The sequence below is a fragment of the Mytilus californianus genome, unplaced genomic scaffold (genome assembly GCF_021869535.1).
Source record: "Mytilus californianus isolate M0D057914Y unplaced genomic scaffold, xbMytCali1.0.p SCAF_1, whole genome shotgun sequence".
In the NCBI taxonomy this organism is placed as follows: domain Eukaryota; kingdom Metazoa; phylum Mollusca; class Bivalvia; order Mytilida; family Mytilidae; genus Mytilus; species Mytilus californianus.
In genome coordinates, this window is record NW_026262581.1 from 132,491,760 (window position 1) to 132,513,780 (window position 22,021).

A 22,021-nucleotide genomic window follows, 5' to 3' on the forward strand; every position below is an offset into this window, starting at 1 on the left:
AAATACTTGCATGTTACATCTCATCACAGTTCAGCTTCTAACCAAATATGCAGTACTTCTGAGAAATGTGTTGGAAATATTTGTTGATAAAAAGATTGGATCGCCCAAATGACAGAATGCAGTAAAGCCCCACTCTTAAAGTGGGGTTAAACAAAATATAGTTGTAAGAAGTTTTTGTTTGACATAAATCATATAGCCTTGAACTATTTGCAAGCTTCAATGGTCAAGTTAAGTTTCAGGAATAGGGTTTAATATTACGTATTTGTATATACTTAATATTTGGTATGTTGTTTCATTGTTACAGGTCAATGTTCATTTGTCTTATGGTTTTTGTCTTTTTTTCACACACCAGTGATCAGGTTATGTTTTCATTAGTGGTTCCCCTTACAGTGACCTAATCACACACTTTAAAATGCAAAAGTTTCATAGTCAGTGACTTGATAGGGGTGTGACTTAATAATCTCCATGGAAAATAGATGTACAAATTCTATAATAAGTGAATTACCAAATATAATTGACTTGCCATTTGTGGTTCCCCTTAACATGTGAAAGTCTCTCAGCTACTTCTTCAGAGCAAAAGGGAAAGGATCAGGTCTGCTTCATATCTGTTTATATGAACCAGATGACAGTTGAACCTGAATATACTGGTATAAATGCAAATGGTGTTTGTATATTACACTTCATTCATTTCATAAGAGCATTATGTCTATTACAGGGATTTACTTAAAAGTGAAGATTCAGTATCACATAAACTGCTCATCATAATCAATCTAAACTGATGTCTTCAATGCAAAGAGTTATAGTAACAGCTTCATAAGTGATCCTGTAACTGGGTTTGCAAACCTAATTGTAGTCTGTTTCAGCATTACACAAGCAGGTCACTCAATGAATTTTGGAAAATATGACTGTTATAGAAGCCATGCCATGGGCCTTATGGCTGGTGTTACATGCAATGCAGAATGGTACCTTTCCAGAGTACCAAATAATATTCCAGTTTGTGTTAGAAATTTATTTTGCCAAAGCTTAGGTGTTCTCTGTTATGAACATCCTTCCATATTTGTATATACACCTATCTAGTTAATATTAATCTGCCTTGTTCATGCATGCCCTAAATTTGTTATCTAAAATATATGTTAAAACCATAACACAAATTGTATAAATTTAAATTTATTGAAACCTAACAATTTCAAAACATTTGGCACAATGGAGATAAAACTAACTGAAAAGAATAGCTGTATGCTTTGCTCTGCTTAAAAATTAATATGAGGACACTAAGATAAATAATTACATAGCTGTTCAAAAATATCATATAACAATAAGTATCTTCTTCTTGTCTTCAGAAATATTTTTTTTACCAAGGGGACAAATGAATTCCTACAAATTATAAGAACCTACCCCAAATAAGTAAACGATAAAATCTGATAATGTGTACTGTATCTATAATAGTAGGGACACCATAATTTATCTACAGTCATACCTGTATGTGTTACGACACCCTTAAGTATCCGAGTTCATCCTGAAGCATTAATGGTTACCGGACTGACTAAAAATTCTTTTGAACAGAATATCATAAAACTTTTATCTTCCTACCTCATACAAGTATTGTTGTACCCTTAGCTTTTTCCAAAACTTCATTTATCTAGCTATTACTTCCCACTTTAACTATAGTTTCCCCAACATCCCCTGACCCTCCTCCCTAAGAAAGGAATGATTACACTAAACAAAATGCTAAACAAATATTCAGTCAATGCATCAAATCTTTTCAAGAAACGCTTTAACATTATCCATAATATCAGGATGGGTAACACTTTCAGATTTTTCCATTAGTTCATTTAAAATATCCTTATACTGTCTCTTTTTATATATTGTCCACTTCATGTAATCAATGAAAAGTTGATCATGTGATTCTACCAAACATGTCAGGTGATCATTTACACTGTCACTACATGTTATCTGAAAAATGAAATAATTCTGTATAGTAATTCATAAATAAGGTGTGTGGTGCTGTTTGGTTATTGACAAATTAATTATGATTAAGAAAATATACAGTACTTCAATGTGCATAAAACAAGTTATCCTGTACTCTCTTCTCTGTTTTTATACTACATTTCTAATATGTATGGGTTGCAATTCACACTTTATATAAGAAAGTTTGGATATGTGGGTATTGTGTGTAGGTCTTCAGACCAATCATAGCTTTAAAAGTTTCTTCCTCACCATCTGTTGATGTAGTTTAAGTCTGTTAAGACATATTTAGCATACAGCATTGTGATATATACAATCCTCTTCGACTTTAGTTTTGCTTCTTTTTATATAATCATCTATTGATGTTCAATTAGGTTGTACATAATTTAGTGGAAAAGAAAGGATATGATGTATTCAAAATGAACATCTTTTATTGCTGTTCTTCATCTTAAAGTCACAAGGAAACCTCTAACAGAGATCATAGTCTAACACCTAACTGAGACATCTTGACATCTCTAGGACTGGTTTTGGAAATTTTTTCGTACATGTTGATCATGCATCTGTTAACTGACCAACACATATTTGGGTAATATCAAAAGCAAAAAAGTAAAAATATGAACCTGAAAAATATTTATATTTATTAAATGATATGAGCAAATCAGTCCTAATACGGATAAATCAGCATATGTAATACTGTTGACGTTGCCCTGTTGACATAAATCATGAGTAAATATTGCTTTTCGGCCCAGTCTGAGACAGGAAAAAGGCTGAAAAGCAATACAGGATTTTCACTTCCGGTGGCAAATTTTCGCTTCCAAATTTAATTATGATCCATTTTTGTTACGATTTGCGGAAACATTCCACAAAATTTCCGAGAAGAATTTTCAATTAATTTTCATTCCGTCGACAAAAAAACATAATGTCTGAATATTCTTCCCAAAGTACTTTGTTTGCTAGATAAATAGAATTGCATTAGCATAGACAAGTACCTGGACTGGAAATCAGAAATCTCAACAATATATAATTGACAAAACAATTCGTCGTGACTGGGAAGGGGAAAATTCAAATGACTGATGTACCTACAATGTATTTAACAGTAAGCATGTGTATCGTATAATTAAAGTCTTATGAACTGGCTGTTTCTGTATCAGCCCATTTAAAGATTCATGATCACATGTATTGGACCTCAATCCTTCGAGTCCCAGGGCCAATAAGCTAATAAAAGTATATAACCTTAAATTCATAACAGGGTCAATACAGAAACAGACAGTATTAAAGTATTGAGAAATTTGTAGATAGCCCGGAGTGGTGTTGAAATATTCATGGCTTTTGGAAGGGGTCTTGAATTTATTTTCCTTAAGGTGGGACTTGAAAAATTCAAATTTTTCCTTCCAGGTCCCCCCAACGAAATAAAATGATCGATCTCTTAGATCATAAGTTTATGAATCAATATTCATTAAACCTTGATCTTTTTGTCTCACATGTCAGCAGTCTTCACGCTGAACCACAGGCCCACCAGCCCAGGCTTGTAAAACTTCTGTCTGGCCTGTAAAAATCATCTCCACAGGCCAATATAATCTAACTAAAATTTTCTCAAAATTCAGTTTCGGGCCTTTAGATTCAAGTCTATTGTGAAGACTGCCGAACTTCGCAGAATGCAATAACATAGGGAATGCAAACCAGCGTCAGTGACAACATAAACTATTTGTTTATAAAGCTTTATATTTCAGAAGGTACATGTAGTAGACCTGGATGCGTCATACCTTGTATGCAAATGCCTTATATTCTTATATTACGAAGTTTCAATCTATTGCCATTTTCATGGTTAAGCAACTGCTTGAATATTTTTAGTCCCCTATCGACAAAGTTTAGGTTTGCACTTCATCCTTCTGTCTGTCCATCCTTCAGTCCGGCAAATCAGTTTAAATTTGTTTTAGTTGTTTTGTCATGAAATACTTCCTTATCATGAGTTATAGGGTAACTATATTTGGTATATTGGATGCTTGCAAGGTCTACATATATCCTTCAGACATGGTTCACCCGACCTCAACCTCATTTCGATCAGTGATCAATGTTAAGTTTTCGTGGTCAAGTCTGTATCTCAGATACTGTAAGCAATAGGTCAACTATATTTGGTGTGTGGAATGACTGAAAGGTGTACATTGTACATGTTTGACTGGCAGATTTCATCTGAACTTGACCTCATTTTCATGATTCATTTGTCAATTCTCAGATACTATAAGCAAAAGAGAAGCTGTATTTGGTGTATGGAATGAATGTAAGGTGTATACTGAATGTCTGTCTGCCTGGTTTCATCTGACCTTGACCTTTTTTTTGGATTCATTGGACAATGTTTTAAGTTTTTCCTTTTTGGGCTCTATCTATGATACTATAAGCTGAGTATATTCAATAGATCAACTTTATTGGGTGTATGGTATGAACATTAATTTAATCAAGTAAAGCAGGTGAGACATTTCAGCATGTGCACTTTTGTTGTCATTTCAGTTGCATTTTATTAAGTTAGTTATTTGTTAGTATAAACAAAGTTGCCTTCACAAAGACTTTTATTAATCTGACCTCTTCCACCATACTGAAATTCAAAATATTTCACAGTGGCTAGCTTAACTGTTCTTGCATTTTTCTCTCTCTAAATATTGTTACCCCCAAAAAATAGAAACAATGGGCGTCTTTTCCCTTAGAGCTCCCAAGTTCTTTGATTTATTTTAAAGTGACACTCAATTAAATAAAAATCATAAAAGACATGTATTTTCTACTTACCAGCTTTAGTATTTGAGTCAGTACATTTAGACCTCCAGAACCTTGGTACAGAAACATAAGTAGTATGTGATAAATAGTGTCCTTCATTTGACCTTGATTGCTAACCTGGTTCCCTGATAACACACACATTATATCAGTATAACACAATGTAGATTTTACTAACAGAGGTCTCAAGCATAGCACAATTCTTGTCAAAACATCCTATAAACAGATTAAATATAGAACTGATCAGAAGCATTCCAAAAAGAAAATATTTTAATAGGAAATCTGTGTCTAGTCTGCAATTGCTGCTGTCATAGAAGTGTCATGCTTATTGCTAAAAATTAAGTCATTTATCATTAATATATGTATATAGAAGACTGGATTATTTGACTCATTCAAGAATTTGATGAGTGGAAACCTTCACACAAATTTTAAAAAAGATCTGATAAACAAGAGGCTCTCAAGAGCCTGAATCGCTCACCTGTATTTCAGAGGAGAAGATTTTTAAATGTTAGCAAACTTGATGAACAAATTGTGTAAAATTGTCTTTAAAGGGCAATAACTCCTTAAGGGGTCAATTGACAATTATGGTCTTTTTTACTTTTTTGTAGATCTTACTTTGCTGAACATTATTGCTGCTTACAGTTTATATATATCTATAATAATATTCAAAATAATAACAAAAAACTGCAAAATTTTGTTAAAACTACCAATTCGGTGGCAGTAACCCAACAATGGGTTGTTCAATTCGTCTGAAAATTTCAGGGCCGATAGATCTTGACCAATTAAACAATTTTACCCCTGTCACATTTGCTCTAAAAGATTTAGTTTTTGAGATATAAGCCAAAAACTGCATTTGACCCTTATGTTCTATTTTTAGCCATGGCGGCCATGTTTGTCGATGGATACAAACTTCGGATACAATTTATAAACAAGATACCCTATGGAACATTTATTTACAGTTTGAAGGTAATTGGCCCAGTAGTTTCAGAGATTTTTAAATGTTAGCAAACTTGATGAACAAATTGTGTAAAATTGTCTTTAAAGGGCAATAACTCCTTAAGGGGTCAATTGACAATTATGGTCATATTAACTGTTTTGTAGATCTTACTTTGCTGAACATTATTGCTGCTTACAGTTTATATATATCTATAATAATATTCAAAATAATAACAAAAAACTGCAAAATTTTGTTAAAACTACCAATTCGGTGGCAGCAACCCAACAATGGGTTGTTCGATTCATCTGAAAATTTCATAACTGATAGATCTTGACCAATTGAACAATTTGACCCTATGTCAGATTTGCTCTAAAAGCTTTAGTTTTTGAGATATAAGCCAAAAACTGCATTTGACCCCTATGTTCTATTTTTAGCCATGGCGGCCATGTTCGTCGATGGATCAAAACTTCGGATACATCTTATAAACTAGATACCCTAAAGAACATTTAGTTAAAGTTTGAAGGTATTTGGCCCAGTAGTTTCAGAGGAGAAGATTTTTGAAATAGTTTATGCCGACAGATGACGGACACCAAGTGATGGCATAAGCTCACATGGGGCCCTTCTGGCCCCGGTGAGCTAAAAATGAAGGCCTTATCTAGGCAACAATAATTTAAATGGAAATTTTTTACAAGTCTTCCTTCCACAGAAATGGTCCCCATTTCAAAAGTTTCTGATAATCTTACTCATCTGTGGTTTTGATGAGTGGAAATATTCATCCAAATTTGAAAAGATCCAAAACAAATGGAGGCCCTAGCATGGTGACTATAAAGAGATCAGTTGGACAGATGGGTTAAAACATTTATACCCTCTGTAACTTTGTTCTAACAATTATGCCCTTTTAGTTAGTTTTGTGTGATGCACATAAACACAAGAAAATGATCTTAATTTTATGTTTGGGAACGCACTTGAAAGTGGTAGAACAACCACTGATGTTACTATACACTAATGTTGATTCTAGAGTATCTTACTTACTTTTATTGACTGACGTTGTAATTTATACCACAGACTGCTATAACAGGCCACTAGATCTAAACAAGATGTCTGAAACTAAAAGATAGAAAAACTAGAAATATGAGTCAACTCTCAACAGGATATCCCCACCCTGCAATATTATTAGTCTTTTTAAAATATTGAATAAGTCTATAAAAATATATAAAAAAGGAAAAAAAGAAAAACAATGTTACAGTCTTCTAGGAGACAGACTCCCCTTTAACATGTAGAACACACTGTTTAGGAGGAGTTGCACTAACAAGAGACTATTACCACATGTTTCAAAGAAATCTCCTTATTCTTATATTGGTCCTAGAAATGGTGGAAATTAACCACACTACAGTACAAATGTATTTCATTCTATATTACCTGTCTGTCACATATAAAACACAACTGCAATGCTTTCTGGTACCATTGTTTGAACTGTAGTGATAGTACCAGTAACTCAGTTGTCTCCCCATTGTTTTCAAGGTCATCTTTAAATATATCACACAGAGTCTTCACATGTGGACCTAGATTTTCTGGTTTAACATCTTAAAAAAAAACATTTACCATATTTACCCATGTCTAGAAATTTTAGAATTCAGCATTTTAAAAACAAGATGTTTATTAAGTTCACAATCTTGTGACAATGATGAAATTATGATCATTTTCAGATATTTTTGGATGTAAATACAAATTTTACCCTGACTTAATTCAAATTCAGATTTCTTTGACAAACTTGGGAAATACCATGTTGTTAGTCTATAAAAATAGAATTAATACTGGTAAAAAAAACCAATTTGATTCTTTGTAATCGTATTACATCGGAAATGGCTGAATTTTTTTATATCTTAAAATCATCAGACCCTTTCATAGTTTGGAAATTTCAATATTCTTTTTTCCGCCATGTTCCACTTATTTCACATTTAATAGGTTGGTGTGTTATCCAGTACAGATTGAAGCTAAAAATCTATAATATGCAAGTAACAAGTCATGTGATTTATTTACATGTCCAATTACGTGATGGTTTTGTTTTCAAAGTACCAATATTTAATTAAGAAGGTTCAGACTTCAGCAAAAAAGGTGTTCAGTCAATAAAACAGCAGGTAAATGGTCTACAATTGTTTTGTTATAAATTAGGCCGTTTGTTTTCTCAAATGAATTGTTTCATATTTTTCATGTTGGGGCTTTTTATAGCCAATAATAAGGTATTGGTTTTTCTCATTGTTGAAGGCTGTACCGTTGCCTATAAATGCTTACATCCACTTCATTTCAACTTTGGTAATCATACCACATCTCCTTATTTTTAAACAGGACTTAAATTGTGATTTTCAATTATTCTGCACAACACAAACAGGGATATAGAGTCTTAAACTTTTATTTATATTTAAGCAAACAATATGGAAAATGTATGTCATCATGAGATAACTAATACAGTGCAAGAGTCCCTGGAAAAGAGGAAGGAGGTTATGCATGTATTCTTTTTTTTTATGAGATAAAATTGAGAATGAAAATGGGGAATGTGTCAAAGAGACAACAACCCGACCATAGAGCAGACAACAGCCGAAGGCCACCAATGGGTCTTCAATGCAGCGAGAAACTCCCGCATGCATCTACCTCTAGTCCTATTCAATGAAATATGAATAGTTTATTAACATTAAAAATAAAAAGAACATGTATTAAAAGTGAATTGAAAGTGTGAATACAATACCTTCAGGATGTACAGACAATGAGTTCACAAGGATTCTGAAATGAGCTGGATAAATCATACTGAGGAATAAGCTGTCCTGAAAATAATAACAATAAAAATGAGTACAGGAATACCAAGTAATAATGGTAAAATAGATAACAACTAGAATATGTATTTATAGGACACCATGCCCTGCTTACACAATTTACTTTGTTTCATGTTGATGTGACCACAACTTCAGGGTCAACATGAACTGAATTCCAACCATCACATTTCCTTGTTTAGTGAACCATGAAATTTTGGTCAAACTGCAAATTGTGATATAATTTAAAAAGTTCACACCAATGAACAAAGTTTTATTTTCATGAGACTCAACTTCTTGTTAAACCACCTTCACGACAAACCATAACCTTATACAGAAATTCAGATGGAGGAACGGAGGCATAGACCAGAAAACATAAAGCCCCAGTACTATTGCGAGCAGGGCATAAATAGACAGTATAAACAAACCAATAATAAACTATACATTACAAAATTATCATAGTTACTGAAAGCAAGGTCAAAGAACTTAACCTGCTGTAAATAATTGAAGTTAGAATTGAGAATGGAAACCGGGAATGTGTCAAAGAGGCAACATCCTGTTCAAAGAGCAGAAAACAGCCATTTATCATCTTTACAAGTATAAGATAATAAAGGGTATAACTCTTAACTTAAATGCCAAAAGCTAACTTGACTTGTATTTTACAGTTTATAATTTTGATAACATCTAAGAAAAACTATTTCCATGAACCTAAAATATTTCAATATTTTCAGATACCAATCAAGAGTAATGACCCTTATATACATTACAAGAGTGCACACGCTGAAATGTCTCGCCTTCTTTACTAACCATTGATATTATGTTGATAGTCCTAAATATAAAGCTTTACTACAACTATCCACTGATATTTCTTTGGTTTCATAATGAGAATAAAGTGCCACTTGACCAATCTTTTTCACCAAAAGTTGACATGCACCATACAATAAAGGTCAAGTATATTTTTGATTGTTCAACATTTTTTGTTCAAGTTCAGTGAAACCAAAGAAATATCAATTTTTAATGTATATAAGGGTCATAATTCTTGATTGGTAAATGCCAATACCATAAAGATGGAACTTGGACTATATTACTTGACCTATATATTATTGTCTATTACCATGAGATCAAATTCTAATAGGTTAGGTCAAGCAGCACTGTCATCTAGAAACCAAAAATTTGACAGACAGGTGAACTGACAGAGATACAGATGGAAATGTGCATCATTATTTACCCCTCTATTTGATGCTGGGGTTAAAAATAAATACAATGCTTACAATCACAAATATTTATCTTTATATTTGTTTTTCCTTGAAATATATGTATGATTCATGTGCCTTCAAAAAGTTGTAATTTGGAATGATTATACCATGGAAAGTTTATATATGAAGTTGTTAAATGAGACAATGTAGTACAATGTACCTAGACCATTCTGCAACCAGGATTAATTTATGGAATGAAAGATCGGTTGGAATGTGTAAAATAAAACATCACATGAAATCTAAGACCAAAATTACTTTGGAGAGGTCATATGAAGAAAAATAATCCTGAAAGTTATGCTTATTAATAATATATTGCTATCATATTTTCTAAATTTGAAGTGTTATCAGGGTTTTTAACTGTTTTCCAATTTTCAAGATTTGCCAGTTAATTGAACAAACCTGCGAATTACATTTTCTTTTCTCCATCCAAATACATCTAAGAAATGATTCAAGGATTCTAATTATGGTATTACCAGTCAGTGTGATCACCATCTTATATATAACTTCATACATCTGACCATCTAACATACATACTTTTATCTGTAAAAAAATTCTCATATCAGTTCTGCGTATTGATATACTTAAAATAATAGAATAGTTTAATCACTTGTTTCCCAATACTACGGATGCACTCTATAGTTTTACTTGTGTTAGCATTATTAATATAACAAGAGTGAACATGCTGAAATGTCTCGCCTACTTTACTATTCATGAAATAATTTATGTTGATAGTCCTAAAGATAAAGTTATACTACAAGCATCACATAAACTTAACATTATCAAAGATCCATGAAAATGAGGTCAAGGTCAGATAAACCAAGCCAGACAGACATGTACACCTCACAATCATTTCATACATTAAATATAGTTAATCTTATTGCTTATAGTATCTGACAAACAGACTTAACCATTGACCAAAGAACCATAAAAAAGAGGTCAAGGTCAGAAGAACCCTATCTGACAGACATGTAGACGTTGCAAGGAACCCATATACCAAATATGCCTTGTAACAAAAGCCATCTACATACAAGGTATGAAACCTCCAGGTCTACTACCCTCTGAAATATAAAGCTTTATACAAATAGATGTCGTCACTGCCGTTTTGTTGTAATCCCTATGTCTTGCATTCTGCAACTTTTGTTGCAGGCTTGACAATACATGTAACCTTACACTTAATACATGTATATATATCTCACTTCTGAAAAATATACTTACAAAATGTGAATGATCCTATAATACTTGACAAGGCATGATCTTTGATGACATGAATGGGTATGATTTATAATCATCACACATGTCCTTCTCTATCCTTACAAATAACTAAGTAAAGCCAGATATTGTTTCAATGTACATTTAACCCACATTTTGTTTTAAGTTTTATAAAAAGTGTGCTGTTATGAAATTGATATTAATACTCAAGGAATAAGCCATATCATTTTTGTATTGTATTTTCTCTTGTGATCATACACTATTCTTTATTTGAGCATCATACATGTTATATGTAAGTGTTATGTTATGTTTCATTGATTGGAGTTGGCCAATACTGTAATCATTATAACAAATGAAACAATTTATAGTATAAAACTTTTTAATAGTGGACAATAAAAAGCTTGACATTTTGTATATATAGTCCTGTCTATTGTTGACTCTCTATATATCTTTTGTAAGTCACTGAGTTGTTGTCTCACTGAATTATACCCAACATCTCATTCATACTAACTATCCTTCATTTCCAAAATTCTAAATTCTGAAATTCTATCAAATTAATCTACAATTGTTAATCATCATTTAATCATTGTTAATAACTACCATCAAGTACTAGTAGAGGCTATTTGGGTTTGACCCCATCTGTGCACTAATAGGCTACCAGGTATATCATGCCTACTTACTAGAGAACTGTCATTCCAAACATTGTCCATCTCAGAAGTTAACACATGGTCTTTACATAATTCAATTCGGAACAAAACCTCTTGTTCCAGTGAAGACCTACTGTATGTCCACAATTTATAACAAGTTGCTGCAGAAATGTTCTGTCTGTAACCTTAAAAAGTCAGATTTCATGATATTTTGTTGATGACAAGTTTAATTTTAATCCCTAAATGTAACCTTGTGTACCCTGTCATCAGTTTATTGTAGTAAAGATATACATTCACTTCACTTATTACCACATGGTAAATGTATATATCTATGATGATTTTAAATTGTCTAAACAACAATGTTGCAAATATTTTTAAGCCTGAGCATTATGAGTGTTAAGATAATTTTTAGATACATGTCTTGACAAAAGGGAGTTTAATGTCGTTTGAGGGTCTAATTTTCTATGACAATTTAATCTTTGAAAAATATTTGTAAAGGGTTCCGCGTAACCCTGTGTCTCACCTCAATTACTGCTGTCAGTCTAAAAGTGTTATGTTGACTTAAAAAGTAAGTCCATCTATAAGCAAAGAAACATTTTTTTAAAGAATTCAAACTTATTCTTTAGATGCTAATTTCTTTGTCTTGAAGATTTAGCTTCTGTCTAAATTTCATTTAAATCCAAGACGGTTTACAAATTTATCATGTCAAAAAAATTTAATCCCAGACTGTCTGTAAATGTTTACTGTAAAAAAACTAAGTCCATCTATCAGACAAATACTGAAAATGAAGAAAAATGTATTTTCAAAAGTTTGCTTCAGATATTATCTTTAAATCATAAAAAACTTCTGCCAAAGTTTCAGAAGAATGAAGGTTTGAAGTAATTGATGTGTAACAAACTTTAACCCCAGACTGTATCTACTTGTTAACTGTAATAAAAACTAAGTCCATTTATTAGTAAAATACGGAAAAATGAAATAAAATATTTTCAAAATTTTGCTCTGGATGCTATATTTTGGTCATAAACAAGCTTCTATCCAAATTTCATATTCCATTAAGGTATTACAAAGTTATTGATGATTTCCAAAAAAAATTTAACCACAGACTGAACCTAAATGTTGACGACGCCAACGACCAAATCTAGGATCGCTATGTCTCAGGCTCTACAAAAAGAATTACCTTTAAAGTGTCACCATACAGCATATCACAAATAAACATGATTGCAGGTATGACATGAACACAAATGTGGATGTTAAGAGTATTCAAATTGTCTCTCTCAACAAATTAGAGGCTCTCAAGAGCCTGTGTCGCTCACCTGATTCTACTTTGGTTTTGGAAATCATGTAAAAATAGATTAAAATCATAACAGATACCCTCATAATGAGTGAGGCCAAATTTGGTTTAATATTGGCCCTGTAATTTAATAAAAAAATCCTGGTGGCCATCTTGAACAGTAAATTGGCAACAAATTAGCAACACTTCATCAGCACCTCATAAGAAACATTTATGCCATGTTTGGTTTCATTCCATTCAGTGCACCTCTAGAAGAAGCATTTGTATGAATTTCCCATAGGGTCTTATGTTAAAGGAAGTCCCCCAGCTGGACGCCATCGTGGATGAAGGATCGGCTTCAAAGTAACAACATTTAGTCAGCACCTTATAAGGAACATTCAGTCCATGTTTGGTTTCAATCCATTCAGTGGTTCTCTAAAAGAAGACATTTGTATGTATTGTTCATAGGGTCCTTTGATAATCATTGTCCCCAGCTGGCGGCCATCTTGGATGATGGATCAGCTTCAAAGTAACAACACTAGGTCAGCACTTCATAAGGAACATTCATGCCATGTTTGGTTTCATTCCATTAAGTGGTTCTCTAAAAGAAGACATTTGTATGTATTTCCCATAGGGTCCTATGTTAAACTAAGTCCCCTGCTGGCAGCCATCTTGGATTATAGATCTGCTTCAAAGTAACAACACTTGGTCAGCACCTCAAAAGGAACAATCATGCCATATCTGGTTTCATTCCTTTCAGTAATTCTCTAAACTAGAGGCTCTCAAGAGCCTGTGTCGCTCACCTGATTCTACTTTGGTTTTGGAAATCATGTTAAAATAGATTAAAATCATAACAGATACCCTAATAATGAGTGAGGCCAAATTTGGTTTAATATTGGCCCTGTAATTTAATAAAAAATCCTGGTGGCCATCTTGAACAGTAAATCAGCAACAAAGTAGCAACACTTCATCAGCACCTCATAAGAAACATTTATTCCATGTTTGGTTTCATTCCATTCAGTGCACTTCTAGAAGAAGCATTTGTATGTATTTCCAATAGGGTCTTATGTTAAAGGAAGTCCCCCCGCTGGCGGCCATCATGGATGAAGGATCAGCTTCAAAGTAACAACACTTAGTCAGCACCTCATAAGGAACATTCATGCCATGTTTGGTTTCAATCCATTCAGTGGTTCTCTAAAAGAAGACACTTGTATGTATTGTCCATAGGGTCCTTTGTTAAACAATTTCCCCAACTGGTGGCCATCTTGGATGATGGATCGGCTTCAAAGTAACAACACTTGGTCAGCACTTCATAAGGAACATTCATGCCATGTTTGGTTTCATTCCATTCAGTGGTTCTTTAATAGAAGACATTTGTATGTATTTCCCGTAGGGTCCTATGTTAAACTAAGTCCCCCGCTGGCGGCCATCTTGGATGATGGATCGGCTTCAAAGTAACAACACTTGGTCAGCACCTCATAAGGAACATTCATGCCATGTTTGGTTTCACTCCATTCAGTGGTTCTCTAAAAGAAGACATTTGTAAGTATTTCCCATAGGGTCCTATGTTAAACTAAGTCCCCCGCTGGCAGCCATCTTGGATTATGGATCAGCTTCAAAGTAACAACACTTGGTCAGCACCTCAAAAGGAACATTCATGCCATGTCTGGTTTCATTCCATTCAGTGGTTCTCTAAAAGAAGACATTTGTAAGTATTTCCCATAGGGTCCTATGTTAAACTAAGTCCCCCGCTGGCAGCCATCTTGGATTATGGATCAGCTTCAAAGTAACAACACTTGGTCAGCACCTCATAAGGAACATTCATGCCATGTTTGGTTTCATTCCATTCAGTGGTTCTCTAAAAGAAGACATTTGTATGTATTTCCCATAGGGTCCTATGTTAAACTAAGTCCCCCGCTGGTGGCCATCTTGGATGATGGATCGGCTTCAAAGTAACTACACTTTGTCAGCACCTCATAAGGAACATTCATGCTATGTTTGGTTTCATTCCATTCAGTGGTTCTCTAGGAGATGTTCAAAATGTAAAAAGTTAACGAAGACGACGGTAGCCAAATGATGAGAAAAGCTCACTTGGCCTTCGGGCCAGGTGAGCTAAAAATAGGGCAATCCTTAACTAACATTATTCCATGTCAAATCACCAAAAACAATTTAACACTTTGAACTAAATATATTATTTTATATAAATCATTGCAACATTTGTTTCTTGTAAAGGAATTATTAAGAATTACCTTTCTTGTGTTGTAAAGACTTGGATAAATCTTCACAAATCTTTTTAGCAACTGGATCTTCCAATGGGTATAAAGTGAGCACCTCCAAAATATAATCCCATAATGACAACAAATGAGAGTTAACTGGAACAGTAAATAGTTGTTTGTACACCATTATAAACCATAAATCTGATTCTAAAGTATCTCCAATATCCACTTTAGATTTCAACATTTGATCCTTCTTCTCTTGTAATTTTTTCCTCAATTTCCCTTTAATTTGTATAATTATCTGAAAAAAAATAGAATACTCATTATTACTGATAACAAGCATAATATTATGTCAATTCAGTTTACAATGAAGAAAGAGCTATCCACCATATCTAACCAGAAAACCATCAGTTACTATCATAGATATATATATATATATCCTAAGCAAGAGGCTCTGAAAATTGAGGTTTTTTCCATAGGGTTTAATTGCACTATACCGAGTACCATTGATACCATGAATGTAAACCCAATTAGAAGAAATCCTCATTAATTCAAAACATTTTGAAAATGTATTTTGAAATTTTACCAATTAAAATCAATCATTTCTATTGGTGGCCATTTTTCTTAAAACTGTTTCCAAAAATACATATAAAATTGCTGCCAAAGGAGAAGGGGCAATAAGGCACTTAATGAGTGAATAAAATGCTTCGCTGAGCGCAACCTGATACTACCGCAGAGGTAGAACCCTGAACAGTTGGGGCAAATTTGGACACAATATTCAAGCTTGATACTATCTGAATTTGGATTGTGATCAAATTTTTGACATAATATAGGTTTCTGACACAAAATAAATGTGGTCAAAGATCTTACAAATCTAATGCACAATACTGTGCAATTGAAGATTTCTTCTTGAAACTTTTCAAACATTTTAAATTTTGAAAATTTTGAAAAAAAGTATGAACCCTTTTAAAAAAAAATTGGAAACTCCCCCTTCCCCCCAAACTTTTTGAATCCCCCTTTTAGCATTAACCATCAAACTCAATTGCAGTCTTTCCTTTGTAGTATGGAACCTTGTAGTACAATTTTAGAGAGATCCATACACTTAATCACAAGTTTCTGTCTGGAAACTAGAAAAATGCTTTTTTCTAACAACAAAAGCCCATTTAAATACATCATAAAAGTATTAAAATAGAAAATGACATCATAGTCATGGCTTAAATTAAAAAATCTTCATCAGCAACTCTTAATAGTAATATCTAAAAATAAAATTCCTTCATCAGCATATAAAAGTAACTTCTAAAAATAAATTGACAGCTAGGACTTTGCAACCATAAAAAAAACATTTAAATACATCATAAAAGTATTAAAATAGAAAATGACATAATAATCATGCCTAAAATTAAAACACTTTCATCAGCAACATTAAATAGTAATATCTAAAAATAAAATTCCTTCACATACATAATCATGGCTAAAATTAAATAATTTTTAAAATAGAAAATGACATCATAATCATGCCTAAAATTAAAAAGCCTCTATCAGCAACATTAAATAGTAATATCTAAAAATAAAATTCCTTCACAAACATAATCATGGCTATAATTAAATTACCTTTATTAAACATTTTTAAAATAGTAACTTCTAAAAATAAATTGACAGCTAATCACCTAAAGACAAAACATTTCTTTATAAATAATTTACAAGCAGTGTGAGGGAGGTAATTTGACAATATGTGTTTGAATTACCTCCCTTACACTGCTTTAAAATTATGTTTTGTACTTAAGTAATTGTCCATTAACCTGGAAACCCTTGTTTTTCCCCCTTTTTTGCCCCTAATTCCTAAACAGTTTGAGCCATAACCCCCCAAAGCAAATTCTTACCATCCCTTTGTGATATGGTAACTTGTGGTATAATTTCAGAGAGATCCATACACCATTTCACAAGTTATTGTCTGGAAATGCTTATTTGGGCCCCATTTTGGCCCCTAATTCCTGAACTGTTAGAACCATAACCACCAAAATCAATCCCAACCTTCCTTTTGTGGTCATAAACCTTATGGTAAAATTTCATAGAAATCCATACACTTAAACAAAAGTTATTGTCCGGAAACCAATGTGTCTTTGGATGACGTGATACCAATATATGACAGCAAAATGTTTGCTGTCGTATAAAAATAAGCGCAAATTTAAAAGCTACCATGAGTGATAATCTTAAATTTGCCCATACATAACTAAGGTTATCAGTGCACTATATAACCATGTAACCATCACAAAATTTAATATTTTGTTAAATATCTTGATGGTCTTTATTTGCGTCTACTATCGAGTTTTTGGATTGTTTGATAAGAATGTACAAATTTTGTTGAAAGATACAATGATACCTGAAATTCTAAAAATTAAAAATTACCTGTTTTGAATTTTCTTTGACAACATTATTTGGTTGTATACCTAGCTGACAGACTGTGAAGTAAGAGTTCATTGGAATACATACAGTACTTTTTACTTGTGCCTGAAAATTGTCATTAAAAGTTCTATAATAATCTTATAACATGAAACTTTGGATGGCATGTCCAAAACACTACAACTAACTCATTTTTTACTATAAGGAGACGTGAAAAATATTGGTTCAGTTCTCATTTAAAATCTGAGTGGAATAATAGTATGGACTTACTTTGATGCAACTGTTTGATTTTTGGCAGTGCAGTAAAGTCAAATAAAGGCATGTGTTGGATTAGCGAGGCCTTTTGGAAGCACAGGCCACCTTGCGGCTACTATTGCTGAGGTAAGTTTTGGCTCAATGGTTTGGATCAAAATTGTAAGCTTGTTATAAAGGTAATGTCTTGTTGTTTTATTTATGAAATACCAATCCATTTGGACATATACATAAAACCAGGTGAATTTTCTTAAGCCATTGACATATGGAAATTATAGAAGAAAGACATGTCAAACCATAAGTGATATGTGTATACAAGATTGTCCAGCTTTTATATATTATGTTTGTGACTGATACTGAGTTTACAAATTAATAAATTCATGAAATTTATTTAAAAATAATTATTCAATACTTATAATCCAATAAAGCGCACTAAAAACTATGTCCCAAAATTTTTTTTTCATTTAACTCTTCCAGAAATATTTGCATGTGTACATGATGTAGGAATTCCTACTGATGACATGAAATGGGTTTATACATGTATATATATATATATATGCTATTTGATTGCTATGATACTCACATAAGACTAAACAAATAACAAATTATTGAATCTGAAGTATACATAACATGTGTAAAGTTTGATACAAATAATTTACAGGGTCACTGCCAGATTAGCATAGATGTTTTACATACATTTGAAATATTCTTGGGCCTTGCCATGAGATGGGCCAATGCTAATATAAATCCATTACAAGTATCATTGACCTTTTATTAGTGGCTCCCCTTAAAATGACCTTATCAAAAACTTTAACAAATTATGGACGCCATAGAAGCAGCATGCCTAAGTCGTGCTTCCTCATCTTTGTCAAGGTGAAACAATTATTATAATATGTTTAAGTATTTAGTACAAACCAAAGCCCACTCTGCAGCTTTTCTCTCTATATGGGTTTGTGGATTCTCTCTCCATAGTCCCATTATACATTGTGTAGTTTTATCATACAATGCTGAACACCCTCGTACAGTTTTTGATACATATAAACGTCCTAATATCTGACCTGTATCTGGTATTTCTTTGATTACTGCATCAACAGTCTGTAAAAAATATTCAATCTACCTATAAGCATGATAAGATCAGATTTTAGCTTAAAAATAATTGAAAAATATTATCTGAAATAATTTTTAATTTTCATGCAGATTTTAAAGGTGAAAGATAACACAATTTCCACTTTCTACAAAACAATTTTTTTTTTTAATTGCACACTATCACGCTTTAATGGTTATATCCTTGATAGCCTTTTAAAAATATCCTTTATGCAAATATATCCTTTAAGTGTTTTACTGTTTTGATCTCTTGAGAAAAAGATAATAGACAATATTTATTAGCACAAACACATTTACAATAAATGGTTAAGGCATGATTATTAAATATAGACACCCCATAAAACAGACAATTGTTTAGTAAAAAAAGAGTGTGACAGTGGCTTTCATATGAGAATTTAAAAAAAACATATATAATAAAAATGACTACAAATATTAAGAGTATTCTTAGGTATGGCAAACCAATGGGAGATAACTCCAAATTACCCTAAACAATTGTTCCCAGATGTGTGTAAAAATAAAATCTTTGGATGACCTCTGATTACGGCCTTCTATTAACTTGTTAAGTCTCAGAAGGTTCTGATTGCTTTTGATAGATATTATATGAATATTCATGATTTTGTATATTATAATTTTTGGGAATACGATGAAATATTTGAGGTACAAACAAGGGTTTAAAAGTTACATTTGTTTCAAAAAAATACAAGGGAACGTTATACAGCCATAACATTTACTTTTTTATTAAGTTTAATATATTAATCAAATAATTAGGTCCAATAAATAAATTTAGATAGCTGTGTTCATATCAAAATTAATTTTTATAAATAACCCTCCTTTTTGTGTATACATTATAGTTATTTCCCTTGCATGGACAACTTTTGGTTTAGTTTTGATTGGAAATCAGTGTGATTTTTTTTTGCATTATACAGCCAGTTTATTGCAATATAAAGATAGTTTAACCATTTGCCATTGCACACGAGATAGTAAGGATACTGAATATTGTGGTTTAACAACAATTAATATATGTATTTTCAACATGTTCAGCTAAAAACATACATAGGAATGCATGCAGTAGTGGCAGTTCACTTCGTCTGCTATTCACTGTTAAGGTTTTAGAAAAAAAAAACAACATGGCAATTGATTCCCTTGTCATCAATTCTCCCCTGTCTTCCATCCCATATTGATACAAGAAGATTCCACTACCCCCCTTTCCCTGACTACCACTTTCCAAGTTGAAAGTTATATTAATTATTATACAAATACTATTTGTCTTAGAATAATTAATATAACTTTCAAAATAATATTAATATGACCCTATTTTTCAGACTGTATTTAACAGTACACTCTAAAGATATTATTTTTTGTATACATATTTTTGTGTGTGTGTGTGTGTGATCACATTAACTGAGTTGTTGAAATTTTTCCCACATATATGTTCTAAATACAATGGTATATAATAATTAAATAAGGGAACGTAACGGACACTACATTATCTACACAAGCAGACTGCTAGAGGATTATAGAGCCAAAAAACTTGAGATAATACCGGAGATGGTAGGTCTCAAACCATGTTCGAAGTTCTGTTCAAGATTCGTTTTGCATGTAGTTGCACCGGAAGTGCAATTTTTTAATATAATTTCAGCATGATCATGTATAGGAATACATGAACTAATCAAGTTTTACCTTGGAGCTTACCACTTTCTGTATTGATCAGTATTAAAGTAATTTCATGTCGAGAGAAAAAAAACACTAGCTAACACCATGCAATTTAATATATATCCTGAAATAATAATTATATTATAATATCTGGGAAGCTAAAGTCATACTAACAACCAATGCTTGATACAGTGAAATTAGTCTAAACCAAACCCTGAATAAACCGGAAACCATGTTCTGAAGTCCTTTCATCTCAGATTCAACATGTTCAATGCATTTTGAACTTCAGTCGTGAATGAGATTGGTTTACAGATTTCACTGTATAAATATTGTAAAGTTCTAATATACAGATATGAATTTACTTTACTTTTGTACATACAAGTATTTACAGTGATCTGACATAATTATTTTGTTTGAAATTTCTCAAATAAAAATAATGTTATATTTATTTTCATTGTTTTTCAGTGCAACAGGTATTTTAGACCTGTAGTATAATTGTTGGAAGGTTGTTGTTTATTTTTATTTATTAGCATTCACTATACATGCTATATAAGAATAATAACCCGAATAATCCAGTCGTTATATTACGCTCCCTATCGATCACTACATTACCTCTGGAGGACAATGACCGTAAGGGGCGCTGTAATTATTCGAGTTATAAGAATAAGAGTATTTCATTAAATAGAATGTTAATGAAAAGGAACATTCTAAAACTATCATGACTTTACAAAGACAGATGACATACTTCAAAACTTTTCTCGTCTCTCATGGTACACACACACAAACATATACATTTGTATATAAAGAGTAATATTCATATCTATATTTTGTTTCTCTACATTCAAATGTTTATAAAGTTTTACTTTACATTTTCAATATACCAACTGATGTTCTGAAGAAAGGAATATATAAAGGTATCGTCATGTTGTGACGTTGACTTTTGCATGATAGAATTTCATGAGAGTGGTAGACATTTTCATGCTTTATGCTTCTATTTTGTCCAAAATATTTTACATGGGAGGATTGAAATTGACTAACAAGATGTAAAAGAAGCAATATAAACAAAAACTATAACCCAAATGATTAAAAAAATGTATTTTATGATTTTTTAAAGAGAGGAAACAGTTTTTCTAGAATAGTAAAAAATTACCATTTTGAAAATTTGCTATTTCTTCGTTGTTATTATGTGTATTGATAAAAGTGAAACTGTTTTGAAAATGTCTTCACAATGCCTTTAAAATGAGGTAAAGATCAGTTGATTTAAAAAAAAAACACTTTCCGTACCTAGTATTCTGAAATAATCATTAATTATCTTATACAAAAATATAAACATACTAAAATAAACCTTTAGAAATGAAAAAAAAGCTTTATTTTTACCTTAAATTTCATTAAGGACAGCAAACCATCAAGTATCAAATTGATAGTATCAATAGAATTTCGTAAAAATATTTCTTTCTCAATAGGACAAGTCTGTGACTGTTTTATATTCGATACAATGTAAGATACATTGTTTTTCACTTGCTCTAAGTTTGCCGCCATTTCTAC

The 22,021-nt window shown here is 32.1% G+C and overlaps 1 protein-coding gene across 1 annotated transcript; it reads right to left on the minus strand.

The window, feature by feature from the left end:
* Window positions 1–1,151: 1,151 nt before the first annotated feature.
* Window positions 1,152–22,021, minus strand: LOC127734839 (uncharacterized). Its single transcript, XM_052244873.1, has 11 exons — window positions 21,854–22,021; window positions 18,635–18,814; window positions 17,474–17,575; window positions 15,101–15,368; window positions 11,615–11,766; window positions 10,125–10,265; window positions 8,409–8,484; window positions 7,085–7,248; window positions 6,698–6,772; window positions 4,744–4,944; window positions 1,152–1,953 (listed from the first exon to the last, which is right to left on the minus strand). The coding sequence occupies exons 1-11, from the start codon at window positions 22,013–22,015 to the stop codon at window positions 1,753–1,755; spliced, it is 1,722 nt and encodes a 573-aa protein (XP_052100833.1). The 5' UTR covers window positions 22,016–22,021; the 3' UTR covers window positions 1,152–1,752.